Genomic DNA, 17,667 nt, shown 5'->3' with positions numbered 1-17,667 from the left:
CTTACATAGTGCGTGGGATGACTGGTGTCATAATGGTATTAATCGACTATCGTAATATTTGAACGGCCCCAATGATTACATTTCCAGTTTCTCATTTCCTCTTGCCATTTGGACTGTGACTGCTTCACTATCATCCATACTTAATAATGTTTAGTATATTGGGATACACTCATTTCAAATAGTCTGGGCTTGAACATGGGCTTCAATATGCTTGAACCATATTCCCTGATAGGGTATGTGCCGAAAAAAAATAACAAATACATTCAGAAAGCAATGAGTAGATTTCAACTAATAGTTATACATTTGAAAATGTAATGATTATGAGAAAGAAGTGAGTGAAGTGTAATCATTCCTGGTGACTCGGATAATTTTACTTAGTCGCTTCCCAACTGAGTGTGTTTGCAATTAAGTAGTTCAATTTTCTTAAAGAAGTTGTGCTACTGAGAAACGGAATCATTTTTTCTACCTGAAAAATCTAATCTCATTTAACCCTTGCACTGTGCAGTGGGGAAGGATACATTAATAGGTACAGTGTGGTCAGAACCAACCTGGTAACCATCAAATAAAGAAAAAAATACTGCAACTGTTAATGCTAATGTAATTATTACTCTCTATTAATAATGCTAATATAATCAACCACCCATTCCTTCAAACGAAAGGGGAAGAACAAACAAAGTGGGAAGGATTTTAAGATCAACAGTTGAAATATGTGATGATGGCCAAAGGTAAGAACAATTGATGATAAGGTAAGGAATGGTTAAGTAGTGAAGATGGCCCAAAGTTCTTTGTAAAAGAGGTAATAATTCCCCTGGGACCAAAGAATAGTTCATAATTGCGGGGATTTCATATCATCCGCATTCATTATATGCAGAGAAATTAACATTGGTGATCTTGACATCCAAGGGAACTCACCTCATTATAGGCAGGATTTCGTTACATGCGTGAACGTTATAAGCAAGTTTTACTGAAGTTAGAGAACTTTTGAGGGAAGCTGCTGCAGTTAAATTTTACTTATCTCTTTTACAGGTGAGTACACCTCATGTGAAATGCTGAGAGAGTCAAAGTGGAAAGATCACGGAATGCAGACTGAGTTGAGGGATGGTGAATATCGACTGATGGTTGGAGGGATCAGCGTATCAATATTCTGCCATGGGATGACATCATCTCAAACGCCTAAGGAATACCTCACCCTGCCAACTGGGGAAAGAGAGAATTTCTCAGAGTTTTATGAGCGAAGGTATGCTGTGTTTAAATATGGCTAGTGTGTTTCAATTGCCTCATTCTATATGAAATTAACACATTGCGTACCGGGGTATTTAAATTCCTAGGAATGCCGATTCTGGGAAATATGTGCCTATTAGGGCGTAATACCTTTGGTTTAAACATGGTTAAAAAGCTAATGCTTAGAATACACCCATGTCTCGTATAGCGCAATTTCGATTAGCGCAATTTCGATATAGCGCAAATTCATTCCTCGGGGAAACATTGCAACGCAGTGTAGCCTAATCAAAAATCTTAAACACTCTCGTGATAAAACGTGAACTTGCGCTAAGTACACACGAAATTTCTATCATTTTACGCATATTAATATAATTGCTTGCCTCAAATCTTCTTTTTTGTTTGTATATTAATCGAACTCCATTGCTGTGCAATGGCCAAAAGTATTACTCGTCATTGGGTCCAGATAGCCGGCCTACCGAAGTAATTTATCTCGTCTCCTTAACAGAATGAGTTAATTTAGATCATTAATTGAGCGTGGGGGTAGTGGAAATGAGTTTTATTAAGCAATACTGGTTGAGACGTAATTTTTGCCGTCATAGGTTATCAGGCGATTGACTTCCAGGTAGAGGGTCTACGCAATCGTCATCGATACTCACGTCATCGGTATTCACGGGGGAGAAATGGAGCGGTGGCCGAGTTGCGCATGAATAGCATCAACATATAAGAGGGTCCCCTATAGAGTCTCAAACACAATAGCTTCGTTCCCTCCCCGCAGTCGTAGGCCCTCTGCGTCTCAAGAATACAGTTCAGCAGTAGAAGGTGATTTCGATAGAGCCATGCAGAGTAAAAACCAAGAGAAAATGGCAAAAAATAGGAATGCGGGTAGAAAAATCAAGAATTTATCAAGAAAAAACATAAACCTAGAAGAGAAATTGATATAGGTCAATTGCTTTGAAAATGGAGAACGTCAAAGCGATATTGTGCATAAGTTTAAACGCACGATGCCTTATTCTGAATAAAGACGAAGTTAAAACATCAGTGACCTCAGCCGCACCAACTTCAACCAAGCGGTCTACACATACAGTGATACAGTTCATAGTGATTCAGTACAAAAAGACGAGAGTAGTAATCGTTCCGAGACATTAAGTGAAAGCTCCGGTTGGTTCCAGAATTTAAACGGCAAGCAGGTATTTTCAGTGCAGCAATATCAGGTGAATCTGCAAGTGTTGATAGCGCAGTCACCACAACATTTTCTGATGAACTCCAAGCTATGATTGAAAGTGGCTCCTTTCCCCCTCAACTAGTTTTTAGTGCTGACGAGACGATATTCTTTTGGAAAAGAATGCATTCTCGTTCATTCATTTTCAGGGAAGGAAAACCTGGGTCAGGTTTCAAAGGCATTTAAAGACTGTTTCACGTAGCTGCTAATGACTCGGAGGACTTCAAATTAAAATGATTTATCATTCATAAACTCCGCTAGCTATGAAATGGCATTCAAAGTAGCATTTGCCTGTCACTTCGATGAGCGACAAAAGGGCCTGGGTGACACAATAGTTGTTTTTAGACTGGTTTGAAAAATCGTCAACTGCCGGCAATGCATTACGAACCCCTGAGATAGGAGATGTTAGCCCACCCGCACGACTGGAGGGAATTTAAAAAGCACGCAAGAATTTTTTAAAATGTGAATAAAAGTCTTCAAATGCGTGCATACTATCTTTAAAAATGTTTTAAACTGTAAAAATTTATATATACAATGTTTTCTAAGGCTATTTATGGGAATATATATGTTTTAGAGGAAATTCAATACCCAAGACCTATGCTACCAGGAACGCATCCCTATCTTCCCAATGTTAAAACGCTCTCGTACAACGCAAATTCGTATAGCGCAAAGACCCCAAGGAACGCATCCCTTGCGCTATACGAGACATGGGTGTATAACTTTATCCAATCAAACGTTATGATGCATCAATTCATTATGAATAATGAACAACAACTTAAAACGTACTAACGAATACATATTGTATGCTTTAAAATTGTTTAGGTCGACACGCCTAAATGACGAGAATCTTCGTCATCCATCCCGAACGTTCGGGAATAAAATGGCAATAATTCTCGCCATCCGTACGCAACGTGTTAAGCCAAAGAAGCGTATCAAAATGCTTTTACTGTTTTCCTTGATTGGATTTTTAAGCATTGGATTTTTGTACATCTGCTGCATCTCCAGCCACTGTATTTTTCTTTTTTATTCTATTTTTCCATAATGCGCACAATCTTCATTACTCATTAGATGAATGCCTAGCTCATAAAAGTTATAGTCCTTATTGTGCCATTTCTCATTTATTTCACTGCTGTATCTTTAAACTTGTGTTTTGCTAACCATGGCAAGGAATTCATAGATTTCTCTTTGATTTTAGATTTTATTGGTGGATTATAATGTTGTATATTCCAGAGATTTGTAACTGTTTGTGATACATCATTAATAATTAAGATTTTATATAATAATTAAGATTAATTTTAGGTTGCCAGGAAATTGTGTAAATTTTACTCATATCATCTCTTCCTTGTGCTCAGGTTATTGAAGCCAAATTCATGCCCAGATGGGGGTTTAAGAAGGGACGATTGTGAGTGCACCATTGATTCCAATGGCAAAGGTGGTCTGACAGTCTTCTCTCGTGTCAGAATCAATGTCACATCAATGAGAATTGACAGTAAGTATTGCTGCATCTATTATTGTGGTTGATGTAGAATATGTTTTCTTAGTGAAACACCATTTCATTGGTGTATCCCCCCATCAATGTTCTGTGGTGCTTGATTAAGGGCATAATGCCTTAAATCCACCATTTGAACAATTGAAAGTTGGGGTAAATATGGTCATGGCAGAGGTTTTTCCAACAGCTGATTTCGTAAAAACAGAGTTATCAACTGACTTCTGGTTTTCACATGGTTTAAGTAGAAGGATTTCACTCTTAAAAATGCAAGAATCATTGAAAAAATCCAAGGTTTTCATCGAAAAAAAACATTTGAAAATGGCAAAAAAGTGTTTTTTTTCAACAATTATTATTACTTTCATTTTTCAAATTGAAGCAAACAGTTAATGAGCATCTCATTGAATTTTTGGTCCATTGTTTGAATCTAAAGAGAATATTTTACAATAAGGCATGTGCGTGTGTGTGTGTGTGTGTCTCATGCAATGCTATCTCCTAACTTCCAGCTGAAGATATGACCTTTGCCAGGCAGATACATGGTACAAGAGTGGCTTATGGGGAAGCGGGCGATTGCTACAGCTCCCTAGACTGTCCTCAGGGTCGTTTCAGCATCAACCTCAAGGGTACCGGACTCAGGGTTCATAGCAGTATGGAGTGGGAGGGACGTGGATCAGGGGCAGCTGTTCATGTCAGCAGGAAAGACGTGAGTGCATGGCTCTTAACTTTTCTTCATCGTGATTAACCCATATAGTGCCAACCATCAGCCTGGGGGATATGTGCAAAGAGTATATTGGGCTGCAGTGGCGCAGCGAGGGGGGGTTTTGAGGGACAAACCCCCCCCCCCCAGGCCTCAGAGAAATTTTTAAGTTCAATCCATTTTACTTAATTGGATTGATATTACTAATAGAATAGTGAAAGGATTGATGAAATATCCCTCAGAAAGCCATAAAACTCTGCATTTTGATCCATTTATCTTAAAATTCAGCAATTTATTAATCTCTCACCTACCACTTATCCTGATGGGTATTCCATACGCCACACACCCTGGTATTAGTGGCATCTAAACCCCTTAATTCCTAGCTGCATCACTGTTGGGCTGATCTATTGGCTGGGTTTTTTTTGGAACCCAAGCCTTTTATTTTTTGTGCCTCATGTAGGCTTTAACATGACATATACCGCAAAAAATGCATTTTAGGCTTTCTATAAATGTTTAAGTTCAAACTAGCAAATTTGCCAGAATTTGCTAGTTTGAACTTAAATTTGGTACTCTTCAGCATACCAGACAAAATAGGCTGGCACTAAAAGGGATAATATTCTACTACATCTTTAATGGTTTGGTGTCAAAGCATTCCTCTCTGGTAATGAATCAATCTTTAAGAACAAACCCTGGGTCATAGGAAAAGGAGGACTAGGGTGAAATCTGTTGTAAAAATCATTTGGCTTATCGAATTCAAACCTAGATATCCCAATTGCAGGTGAGATATGCTACCAGTTATATGTACTATCGTTTTCAAAAGTATGTAGACACCCACGAGCCCTAGTTTACTGATGTAGTAGGGTCGGTAAAAACTTGGAAGGTTGGCACATGAGGTAGCCTGCATCTCTCACCAGTACGCCAGCAATAGCCGACGAGGACTGACGCAGGGGCGACCGGGCTAGCGAGACAGGAGTCAAACTACAGGCCCAAGTGCCCTAGCGGATAGAATGCACTGAGGAAACTCACGTCCACGCACAGGTAGGGCTGTAGGATTGTTTTCATTTGGGCTCCGTGGCGAGGATTTCCTCTCTTCAGATTCATATTTGGACTCACCGTGAACACGGAATGCGTATGTGGCTTCGTAGTGAGTAGGATTAATTTACGCGCATTTGTTGCACTGTTGTTATGGGGGGGGGGGATTCTAATCTGAGCAAATTGTAATATTTTTTTCATTTTGCGAAAGGTCAATTGATAACATAAACATAATAGATGTAGTTGATTCAAGAAAAAAATTAACACCGAATTTTTTTAGCGACTAATTTAAAAAAATTAATGACTAAATCTGCGTTAACGCATTCATTTCTGAGAAGATTTATTCAAACAATGGAAATAAGCAGGGGAAGTGGTAAAGGTTTTATTTTATCCTTGCTACTGTCAAATATACCTTGAGGAAATGGATGATATCCAGTCGGTCATAAATATATAATTATTTATTGTTGTCCGATCGGCGCGATCTGGTCAGGTTGTTTGGTCGGCTATCTCCAAGGCCTCCGAGGTTATAGGGCCCCCAAAACGCTCGCGTCTATCTCGAAGTGTATATGAAAGGTGTAATAAAAAAACTCAGATTACTTTAACCAAATTATTTATAGCAGTTATAAAATTCTAAGCTCATGATATTTAAAGCATAATCAGCTTACAAAGTTTGTAAAAAGAATTAATTAAATGAAGGTTTTAGAAGATAAAAGTGAACCTTATGCTTTTTGAAAGGGTTATTTGAAAGTTATCTTGGAGGGTTTTTAGATTTCAGTGCGGTTTAAAGGTACAAATACACTAAATAGATAATAGAACCATCATACGTTTAATCAATAAGCGAACAACAGATACCTCATGAGGACACCAGGAAGAGAACTGCATTAGCAAAAGAGACATTCACAAATAGGAAAGAGCTATTGAGAAATAATCGAGTTAAAGTTAAAGGAAAGGCTAGTGAAGAGTCTGATTTGGAGTCTAATGCTTTACGAGTTGGAAACATGGACGCTAAAGAAGGAGGACGAGAGAAGGCTGGAGGCTTTTGAGATGTGGGTGTGCAGAAGAATGGAGAAATTGAAGTTGACAGAGAGGAGGAGGAATGACAGAGAGGAGGAGGAATGACAGAGAGCTGGTCATGGTGGGTGAGGAGAGGCAGCTTCTAGAAGAAATGTAGAGGGGACAGAAGGTTTGGATGGAGAAAGTTTTTAAGCAGGGAAGGGTGGTTGAAAACAGTTTTAGAGAAGGGGAGAATGCTGTGTAAATGAGGGAGATGGAGGGAGCAAAGAATATTTTTAGATAAAATGAAAAGGAGTTGGCCTTATTTTGAATTGAAGAGGGAAATTCATGAAGAGAAGGGATCCTTACCAAATATTTCATGCAAACCCACCTTAGTCAGTAGATAACTTTAATGATAACCACGAATTGTGGTTATCATTAAAGTGGAAAGTTATCTCTCTGTTAAAGCTCTGGGTTGGACTACACCATTGGTGTAGCTTCTTGGAAGTCCACATTCCCTTGCATTTCGGACATCTTGCATCGATCTTTGATGGATCCCAAATGAAGCAACTAGTACGATGAACCTTGGTAATTTGCTATGGAACCCAATGAACCTGGGTATTGTAGTGGTCGCCACTGTGGCCTGAAAAACCAAAGATCTGTGGTTTGATTTGTGGGCCTGGGGAATTTTGTGCTATTGCAATTAATGTTATTTTCACTGCTTTTAACTAAGCAAAGATGAAATATTCAACAACCATGAAAGGTGATTATGTAACTTTGTATGTTCCACACAACTTTATTAAGTAAACCTTACCTTGTTTCAACTGTCGCATGTCATTCTCAAGAGGTTATACACTTTATTACTATGTTGTATTTATCTGTCATTCCATAGTCTATTATTATATGCCATTATCATGAGGTATTTCATCTTGAGAATGATATGTGAGGGCTGAAACTGGTTTAGGTTTACCTAGTATGATTATGCGGAATTTACTATGTTCCAAGATATTTGCCAGCAGATTTAAGGTGTCACAGAGTTAACTCACAAACAGCGGAAGATATAAATAGGGGAAGGAATAAATAGGGGAGGGTTTGCACGCCTACTTGTAAAAAGCACATGGAAATAAGTGTTTGATTCTCCTCACACAGGATGGTCAGTCTGTGGTGGGAAGGTGTGGTGGCTACTGTGGAGCCTGCCACCCAGCAGGAGCACCATGGATAGCACTAGACATAATGCCGAGAGATGGAGGTGGCCTCCGCTGACAATAAACAATTGCCACACTTGTGTCTTCAGCCAGGGACAGCAGGAAGATGTTGCTCAGCCACTAAATACATTAAAACCATTGTCGTCATGCATGAATGTGATGGAGCAACGCACGCCATTGGAACGATGGCAGGGTGAAAGATAGATAGGGTGATGAAGTTAAGCCGAGCAGGTCTCGAGCTTTCAAGACCCCCTCGTTGGAATGCTTGATGTGCGAAGGATGTTTTCACATTATCATCTGTAAAGAATTCCACCTCTGTAATAACTTATTATAGTGTGCAGAAATGAACAGTGTGCATGGGGAGATAGAGTTTAGACCAAAATACTTCATGTTAAACTTGGGAAAAATTCCTCACTTTACGAGGAATCAGGATGATCAATTGTTGCGGAGTGATAGGGAAATCTTCGGGGCATTTACGGAAAAGCATTTAATAACTGTAGTGGTTTGCAAAATTCACTTCCTGGCATTTTTCTATTGTTATAATGAGATAGTCTCAACGGTAAATATTTCAAAGCTATCGAGTGATTTTCCTATGAAGAAGCACAAATTGATGAGTTCCTACGATAAGCAATGAGATTAATTGGATTAAATTTTTGAGAAAACAACTTGCAAAAAAAAAAAAAACTTCTAAATCATCACATTGAAATTCCCTGAATGAGCATGTAGGTAGTTAAAATCAGTTTTTTCTTCTTTTCTTTCATCAAATCAAAAAATATTGCTAGAAGTAATGTGACTTAGAACGGTATTATAAAGTGCAGGCTCACTTTTAAAATATTTAGTCATTTACAGTGAAATCAATCAAGAATAGAGTTACCCAATGCTTGACAATATCCTGCACCTGCTTTTAATGGATATGTAAAACAAAATTATCAAGCCAGGTGTGAATGTCAGATGAGGAAAGAGAGAGAGATGAATCATTGAGTGCTGGAGTCTTGTGGGACCATATGATTTGTCTGTCCATTAAAGGCTTTTAATCTTGCCCTTAATTTATAAGATTGTTTATGTTTCATTGGTGGTATCAATTCATGTTTGTATATTTTAATTGATATTGCTGATTTCACTGGAATACTCGGTTTGATCACAAAATGAATGCACTGCCACTAAATCAATTGCAGCATAGGAGTACATTTTGTGATCATAAATGTAATTTCAAGCATAATGAAACTCCATTGTTACTTGTAAATTGGTGTTCTGTTCAAGAACAAATGTGCAAAGGTGAGTTTATTTCATGTATGTTCCTTTTTATGATGTGATTGTGTTAGTGACTGTTTTGAGCGTTTGAAGGTTTTTACATATTTATGATGATTTGTGTTTAAAAATAGTCCTAATGTTAGGCAGAGTTAGTTAAAAATGTCCACTTGAGTTATGCCTCTATGATCAAACATGTGTAAAAATCCAGTTTAAGATGCAGGAGCAAAAGATTTCCTAGCGTACATATGCACAATTTTCATCAGAGTCAGGCACGTGGGATGAGTATTATCTCAAAACAATGTTTAACCGAACTATTGATTGTAAACATTTGCATATTTGCGTTCTTTGTCTGATTCAATTATGATATGAAATTGATCCATCTCTCATCCTGAAATCATCTGTGCTTTTTAACCATTAGAACAGTGCCTGCGGGCCAATCTATATTGGCTGTTTTTTTTTACACTTTAACTTTTTTGTGCTTCATGTAGCTTTCGTAACTATTTTTTAGTATCTGTCATGGTTTAACATACCTGTAAGTATTGAGGGCACATGAAAAAATAATTAGCTTCAGAAAATGCATATTAGGCTTTTTTTTACTAATATTTAAGTGGGTGCCTGCGAATTTGCCAACGAAGCCCTGGCATTTATCACTCTATGGGGCACAATAGGCAGGCACTTAAAGCGTTGATTTGAGTGCCAATGCTAGCAAAGAACAATGTCTAAAGCTCATGAATGCTTTCAGGGAATTAATATTTTTATGTGTTGTGGATATTGAGCTAAAAAAAATGCTGAGGCCATGCCCTTAATGTCAAAAATCTGGGATCACAGTATAATTTGTGTGTTTAAAATTTTAGAGATCAAAGTCAAATTGCATTGATAAAATTACATGTGTAAGAGAGGGCCTTATCAGATACCGATTTATTGCTGAGTACCTATTGTGACAGCAGTGCCAAATTGAGATTGATGTGAATTTTGTTTATCATAATTTAACCACTAAAGAATCTTTAAATCTTACAAAGAAGTCTTCTTTTCCTTCCAAAGTGTCCCAAATTCTCTACCCACTTGGTTTTTAACACTGCCTCCGTTGTTCAACAGCTCATTTTCATCTATGCAAAAATTTCATGTATCGTTTTCATCTTTTTTATCTTACCTATTTTGCATCTTTTTGGGCAGTAATTATCCTATTCAAATGTAGATGTGTTATTTACTGCTTACTCATTTTTATAGAACTATTAAAATTTCGAAAATCACTCTTTGCTCATGCATCATTGAACTGTATTATAGGTATGCATTATAGGAAGTCTTTGTGAAATATGATGTTAAGTAACATTACTGTTTGTTCCATTGAAATGAATATATCTGGTCAATTTAAAGATTGCCATATTTGTTATAATTGATAAGTATTACGATGTTCATGTAGAGTTTTTGAAATATCTGAGGCATGCACAAACTATATCCTTTAGTCTGTGCTTCAGCAGAAAAATGATTTTGAAAGATTCTCTTTGTGTAGAAAATTTGTTTTGGACTATATGTATCAATTTTGTCTCCTCCTCTGAAATGTCTATCTATCTGTTTTTACTGTTGGAAACTGATATTTAAAATGCGTCTGCAACTATGAACTTACAATTCAAGTGGTGATTTCCTATTTATGAAAGGAGATTTGGCAAAAAGTCTATCTGTCTTTATCTGTCTATTATCTGTCCCATTGTGAAAGATTGGGTCGAACTGATAGATGAATATAGGCTGATATTTAAATTGTAAATAAATTTAGTTTAAATTATATCATTGTCCTAAGAGAACTATGTTGTAGGTACTCTTAGAAAAAACTCTTGTACAAAGCTTATAAAATTGTAATTAATAGAATTTTGCCTATTTACTTTTTCCATGCATATTGTTGGATAATTTTTTGAACCAAGAAATTGCAATTATAGAATTCCATCTTACAAGGATAATATCCATTGAAAACTGTTGCCCTGGAAATAATGATTTTTGGTATACCTGTGTAAGTGACTGGTTGGTTGTTTGTAAGTGATCAATCTTTAGGGAATGTCTAGCTGGAGAGTATTAGCTAATAATATTTATTATTTAACATTTATATGATTCCAGAGTGACTATCAATGAGATTGAAAGACAAGCAAGGCATGATCATTTGAGGTCAGGCCTTACCAAACCAAACTAAGGCCCATTTTTGTAACATTTTTAAAATTTATGATGGCTGTGGTTCCCATAAGTGTATACTAAAAACCACAGGCAGGTTTTCCATTGAGAATTCCATCCAATGTTAATTTTCTATGAGTACTTTGGAGTTTTTCTTCATGCATGATAATGTCGAAATTTGATAAGTTCTTCATATAGGTATGTGACTACCATATTGACATAATAATAGTTTATATTAACTATAAAAAATACATAGTGTAATTATTACAATATGCATGGAGAAAGTTATTCTGGCCACATCACATTATTAGCTGTCACGTGAATGTTGTAATAATGAAAAGATATGGAGTAACAAAACTTAACTCTGTCTTCAATTTAAACTAATGTGTAGCAAAGAAAATCATAGCACTGCCACTATTATGGACACCTCTTGAGTCTTATACTTTGGAGTTGCTAATATTATTTGTACTGTGTACATATTAATACCAATAAATAATGTTTTTATTATATTTAATTTTCTGTGGCACATTCCATTGTTTTAAATCTAAGGTTTTCCAAAGGTTCCTCTTCTCTCCTGATCTCCATTATGAATTTCTGGTAAAACATTTTTACTGACAAGGGGAGACCACGAAACTTGCTCCTCCTTTTTCAATGCCGTATTTTTTATGGCCTTCAGAATGGTGAACACATCCCTGAACTAGTAGTGGTTCAGTTGAATGGGCCTTAGTTTGGCTGTAATTAATTAATTTTCATGCGGCACTTTTCACAATCCGCGTATACTTCCATAATGTCGCACCACTTAGCAGGCGGGTCAGGTGGGGTAGTGGTTAGCGTTTACGGCTCCCACCCAGGGGACCAGGGTTTGGGGCTAAACTATTTTTTTATCATCTCATGTCTATGCTTGTCGCAATTAAAATTAATGAAAAAGTTGACGCCGTATGATTACAATGAAGACAACAAAATATACAGCCATCATGGAGCCCCGAACCCTGGTCCCCTGGGTGGGAGCGGTAAACGCTAACCACTACCCCACCTGACCCGCCTGCTAAGTGGTGCGACATTATGGAAGTATATGCGGATTGTGAAAAGTGCCGCATGAAAATTAATTAATTACAGCCAAACTAAGGCCCATTCAACGGAACCACTACTAGTTCAGGGATGTGTTCACCATTCCGAAGGCCATAAAAAATACGGCATTGAAAAAGGCGGAGCAAGTTTCGTGGTCTCCCCTTGTGAGTGAGTGTAAAGAGTTAATTGATGTAATAACTTGACCCTTGAGACAGAATGACAGTACAACACATAATGATCTATTTACCATCTTCAATGGATAAGTGGATCGATGGAATGGGAAAATAAGCCTTACCGTGAAAGATGTAAAAATCAGTCTACACCTACATAATAACCGCAAGCCGCCTAAAAGTTGTCTTTTCCAAATTTTATATTTGGCTTTTAATTTCCAAGTCTTCCAGTGAAATTTCCAAGTCTTCCAAATCTCTTCCAGTGAAATCGCGTTTACAACAAGCATTTTTATTTCCAAATTACATTTTAAATTTTTTCACTCTTGGAACAGTGGCGGTTTGCCCATAAGGACTCTCGGACGCCGCCCCTCTCAAATATTTGAAAAAGTAAAAAAAATAAATATCCATTAATTTATAATTATACATCTGATTAATCAAAGCGTTTTTTCAGTCCCATACATCGAAGGTGTTGGAAAAACACGAAAAGAAATAGCGCGAGAAGTTCGTATTTGTAGCCGTGGGGCGCTGGTCAGAACGTCCCAATCCATCCCCATGCAGTTATATGGAGAGTGGTAGTGGTGGGGACCGCTGGTGCTATGACGCGTCTAACGTTGTGTCTTATGGAAGTCTTGGGACGTCGTCCGAAAATGCGCAGAGCGACGAGTGAGTTGACATCGCTGCGCAGGCCGGCGGGCGTATAATCTGGCGTCTACTTGGTGCTGCCACAGAAAAGGGACCTACGGAATCAGAATGGTCACTGTACTGGGTGTAGTTATACGATTTTAATTTTTAATTACTGGAATTAATTCCATCGATCCACTTATCCATTGAAGATGGTAAATAGATCATTATGTGTTGTACTGTCATTCTGTCTCAAGGGTCAAGTTATTACATCAATTAACTCTTTACACTCACTCACAAGGGGAGACCACGAAACTTGCTCCGCCTTTTTCAATGCCGTATTTTTTATTGCTACAGTAAATAAATTATCCCATTGTGCTTGCGTTTTTTGGTGTTTGAATTCCGGAACGCATAAAATTCAACCAGTTAAAGGCCGTATTGACGAAGGAAAACTATTCTCGAGTATTTGACACAGTTCTGTTATGATTACGAATTTCAAGAACCTTGGGGAAACTAATATAATAATATTTAGGCCTTAACAATGTATTCATGTCTTCCCGATGATTAGAAATGCGGTACCTATTTTTCAGATAAATTTATCAAATGACCTGCAGTATTAGGAAAAATCAGTTAACATTCCCCGCTGAATTATAATTTAAGAAATAGTTGCGTGCGTGATAGGGTGAAGGATTAAATATGATTTAAATCGTTAAGCGCGACTTTAAATAGAGTCATTCAATTAATGTCATGATGTGCCGCGTACAATGCACCTTTTGTGTGTAGGTTCATCATTTTTCTAGCCGTCTTTGTTGTATTAGTTCATGTTTACCTAATTCCTCAGCGGCAGAGCGGTAGCTGTCTGACGGAAAATGCCCACTTGGGTCTGATTTAAGTGGCCCCGAAGAGTTCATATCAGTGCGGAAATCCTTACAGCTCCCATATGTGGCTCAGTCGAGTCGTCTTCTTCTACGATCTAGAACTTATTTTCTATTATATCATGGCAATGATTTCAAAGAGACGGTTATTCCAAATGCGACCCGTTGGCGTCTCGTGTGTTTACCACATATGAATCTTAGACTCAAGGAGATGGTCCGTGACGTCCTTTGTTTACTTGAATGCCTTTGCTGGCCTTAAATTCGTCCCTCAGCTGAATCAGCATTAGTGGACCACGACTTCTATCTCCCTTGAGTCGTCCTTATAGTAACGGCAAGACTCTCGGAAAGAACGGAGTGAAATGAGTTCAGACATCATTTTCGAGGAGTTAATTGTGCGTAATTGCCGATTAAGAAGTTTCTTAGTGCTGTGTGTACATTCAAGAAGACAATTTTGAATTAATCAACAGTGCTCGTTTTTTTTAAGGGAAATATAGGGAAAAATTGTCCCAATTCTGTGTCCAGGCACCTTGTTCTTTTTGGTCGTATTTTTCTTCGGCCTATTTTGTGTCGTCCCTTGTTTATTTATAATAGACTAGTGCCCTTGCCATGTGTTCAATAGGAAAGAAATTATTGTCCGGCGCTGATTTCAACGAACGTGTAATTGATCACTTTGCTGGACAAAATGAAAGAAGGAGTAATTGCAATATAACTAAAGGCCTATGAGTATTTCATATTTTGTTAAAAATGTGTGAGAAATGTTTAATTGTTGATTTTAAATCATACTGTATTCAAGAAGCAACGCGAACACCGCCATCAAAGTTTACATCTGCAATAGCAAAGCGCGCGCATTCTAGTAGTGTTTGTTGCCTAGTGGAAGTCAGTGACACTCTCCTCCCTCCTCAGGTGTTACAAGTGTCATTGCTACCTAAATCATTGCAAATGTTGTATAGATTTGACAAATAACGCATTATGATTGCAAAACGAACAACAGAAGTGTATTGCGGGCATATCCGCACGAAGAATGTAGACGCTAAAACCTAAAGTTACGTGTTTTCGTTTGTATTTGAAAAATATCGCAGCAAATATATTTTTATTCTTCAAGATCATTGATCGGTATCATCGAGAGTCCGGACTAAGCCGATCCGTACGACCGATAGTCTACTGCATTTAGTATTTATTAATCAAGCTTTATTAGGAAAACTAGGTATTTTTGTTGAAAAAAACGAAACATATGGCATCACAGAATTTAATTCCTAGATTACCGTAAAAATTTAATAAAATACACGAAACATTAAAAAATTATGATGGAGTGCGCCCCCCCTAGCATTTGACTCACGAGCCGCCACTGTCTTGGAAGTAAATTCGTGTTTACAACAAGTATTTTCATTTACAAATCACATTTTAATTTTTTCACTCTTCGCAGTGGTTTCGCGTTTACTTCCAAATCACATGTTTAATTTGCTTATTCTTGGAAGTAAATTCGAGTTTGCAACAAGGAATTACATTTCCAAATTACATATTTATCTTTTTCAGTTTTCGCAGTGAAATATAGTGTTTATAACAATGTTGTTCATTTCCAAATCACATTTTTAATTTTTTCACTCGCCACAGTGAATTAGCGCTCATAACAAGGATTTCCAATTTCCATCTCAATTATAATTTATTCACGCTTTGCCCTGAAATCGCATTTTTAAAAAGGATTTTCATTACCAAATCACATTTTTGGGTTTTTCACTGTTCGAGGTGAAATCGTGCTTTGAGCAACGATTTTCATGTCCAAATCATAGTTTTAATTTTTTCACTGCTCGAGATGAAATCGCGTTTACATCAAGGGTTTTCATTTCCAACTCATATTGTTCAAATTTTCACTCATCCCAATTCATATGTGTTTTAACAAGGATTTTAATTTTCTTTTCAAATTTTCAATTTTTTTACTCTTCGCAGGGAAATCGCGTGGAAAAAGGATTATCATTTCAAAATCATATTTAACATTTTTCAGTGTTCGAAATGTTATCGCATTCATTACAAGGATTTTCCTTTCCAAATCACGTTTCCAATTTTTACAATCTTCGAGGTTAAATCGTTTTTAAGACAAAAGTTTTCATTTAGAAATCACATTTTTTATTATTTCACTATTCGCAGTTTTTAGGCGTTTATAACAAGGATTTTCATTCACATATCACATTTTTAATTTTTTCACTCTTCCCTGTGAATTCATAGTTTTTTAACAGGGATTTTCATTTCCAAATCAATTTTTAATTTTTTCACCCTTTGCAGTGGAATCAAGTTTAGAACAAGGCTTTTCATTTTGTAATATCAATTTTATATTTTCGACTAATCGCAGCATATTAACGTTTATAAAATTGATTTCCATTACCAATTCTAATTTTTAATTTTTTCACTGTTCAAGGAGAAATCGCGTATATAACAAGGATTTTCATTCCCAAATCACATTTTTAATATTTACACTCTCCGCATTAAATTTGCGTTTATAACTAGGGTTTTCTTTTTCAAATCAAATTTATAATTTTTTCACTCTTCCCCGTGAAATCTCATTTACAACAAGTAATTTCATTTCCAGATCAAATTTTTTATATTCTCACTCTTCGCAGAGAAATCGAATTTTTTTATTAGGATTTACATTTCCATATCACAAATTTAATATTTTCAGCCTCCGACGTGGCTGACGTTTTAACATGGATTTTTATTTCCAAATCACGTTTTCATTTAACTCAATCTTCGCGGCGAAATTGCTTTTAAGACAAGGATTATATTCTATATCACATTTTCAATTTTTTCAGCTCGGAGGTGATTTGTAGTTGCAACAAGGATATTCATTTACAAAACACATTTTTATTGTTTTCTCTCTGCGATGTGAAATCGCGTTTGTAACACTGATTTTTATTTCCAGATCAAATTTTAAAATTTTTCATTGTGTCAGTTGAAATTGCGTTTCTAACACAAAATTACAATTCCAAATCACATTCCTAATTCTTTTCACTCTTCGCTAAGAAATTCCGTTAAATAACCATTATTTTGTATTTCCAAATCACATTTTTTATTTTTTCACTCCACGCAGTCAAATACCGTTTATAACCAGGATTTTTCTTTCCAAATCATATTTTAAACATTTTCACTCTTTGATGTGAAATGGCATTTATAACAAGGATGTTTATTTCCAAATCATGTTTTAAATTTTTTCACTCTACGCTTCGAAATCGCGTTTTAAAACAGGTTTTTCATTTCCAAATCACAAGTTTAATTTTTTCACTCTGCGCTATGAAATCGCATTTATAACCAGGGTTTTACATTCCAAATAACATTTTTAATTTTTTCACTCTTTTCAGTGAAATAGCGGTTATAACCAGTATTTTCATTTCCAAATCACATTTTTTATTTTTCCAATATTCGAAGAATATTATCGATTATTACATAATTTCCATTATCAAATCAAATTTTTAAAGTTTTTACTTTTCGAGGAGAATTCGCATTTATATGAAGGATTTCCATTTTCAAATTACATATTTAATTCTTTCACTTTCCGCAGTGAAATCGCATTAATTGTTATTTTATTATTAATTGTTATGTTATTTGTAAACGATTTTCGTTTGCAAATCACATTGTTAATTTTTTCACTCTTCGCATTATAATCGAGCTACTAAAAAGTATTTT

At 36.4% G+C, this 17,667-nt stretch overlaps 1 protein-coding gene across 2 annotated transcripts in view; it reads left to right on the top strand.

Moving 5' to 3' along the window:
* The window catches only part of LOC124166511 (A disintegrin and metalloproteinase with thrombospondin motifs 9-like), a 758,369-nt gene extending 746,594 nt beyond the window's left edge, over window positions 1–11,775 (top strand). For both annotated transcript variants that reach the window (XM_046544055.1, XM_046544053.1), the window contains 4 exons: window positions 1,027–1,237; window positions 3,793–3,929; window positions 4,433–4,629; window positions 7,798–11,775. In XM_046544055.1, the coding sequence (XP_046400011.1) occupies window positions 1,027–1,237; window positions 3,793–3,929; window positions 4,433–4,629; window positions 7,798–7,911 (659 nt within the window). In that variant the 3' untranslated portion in view covers window positions 7,912–11,775. The remainder of the gene's footprint in view (window positions 1–1,026; window positions 1,238–3,792; window positions 3,930–4,432; window positions 4,630–7,797) is intronic.
* The last annotated feature ends 5,892 nt before the right edge of the window (window positions 11,776–17,667 follow it).

Source organism: Ischnura elegans, chromosome 10 (assembly GCF_921293095.1).
Source record: "Ischnura elegans chromosome 10, ioIscEleg1.1, whole genome shotgun sequence".
Classification (NCBI taxonomy): domain Eukaryota; kingdom Metazoa; phylum Arthropoda; class Insecta; order Odonata; family Coenagrionidae; genus Ischnura; species Ischnura elegans.
Note: the sequence above shows the minus strand (reverse complement) of the source record. Positions and strands in the feature narration are given on the sequence as shown.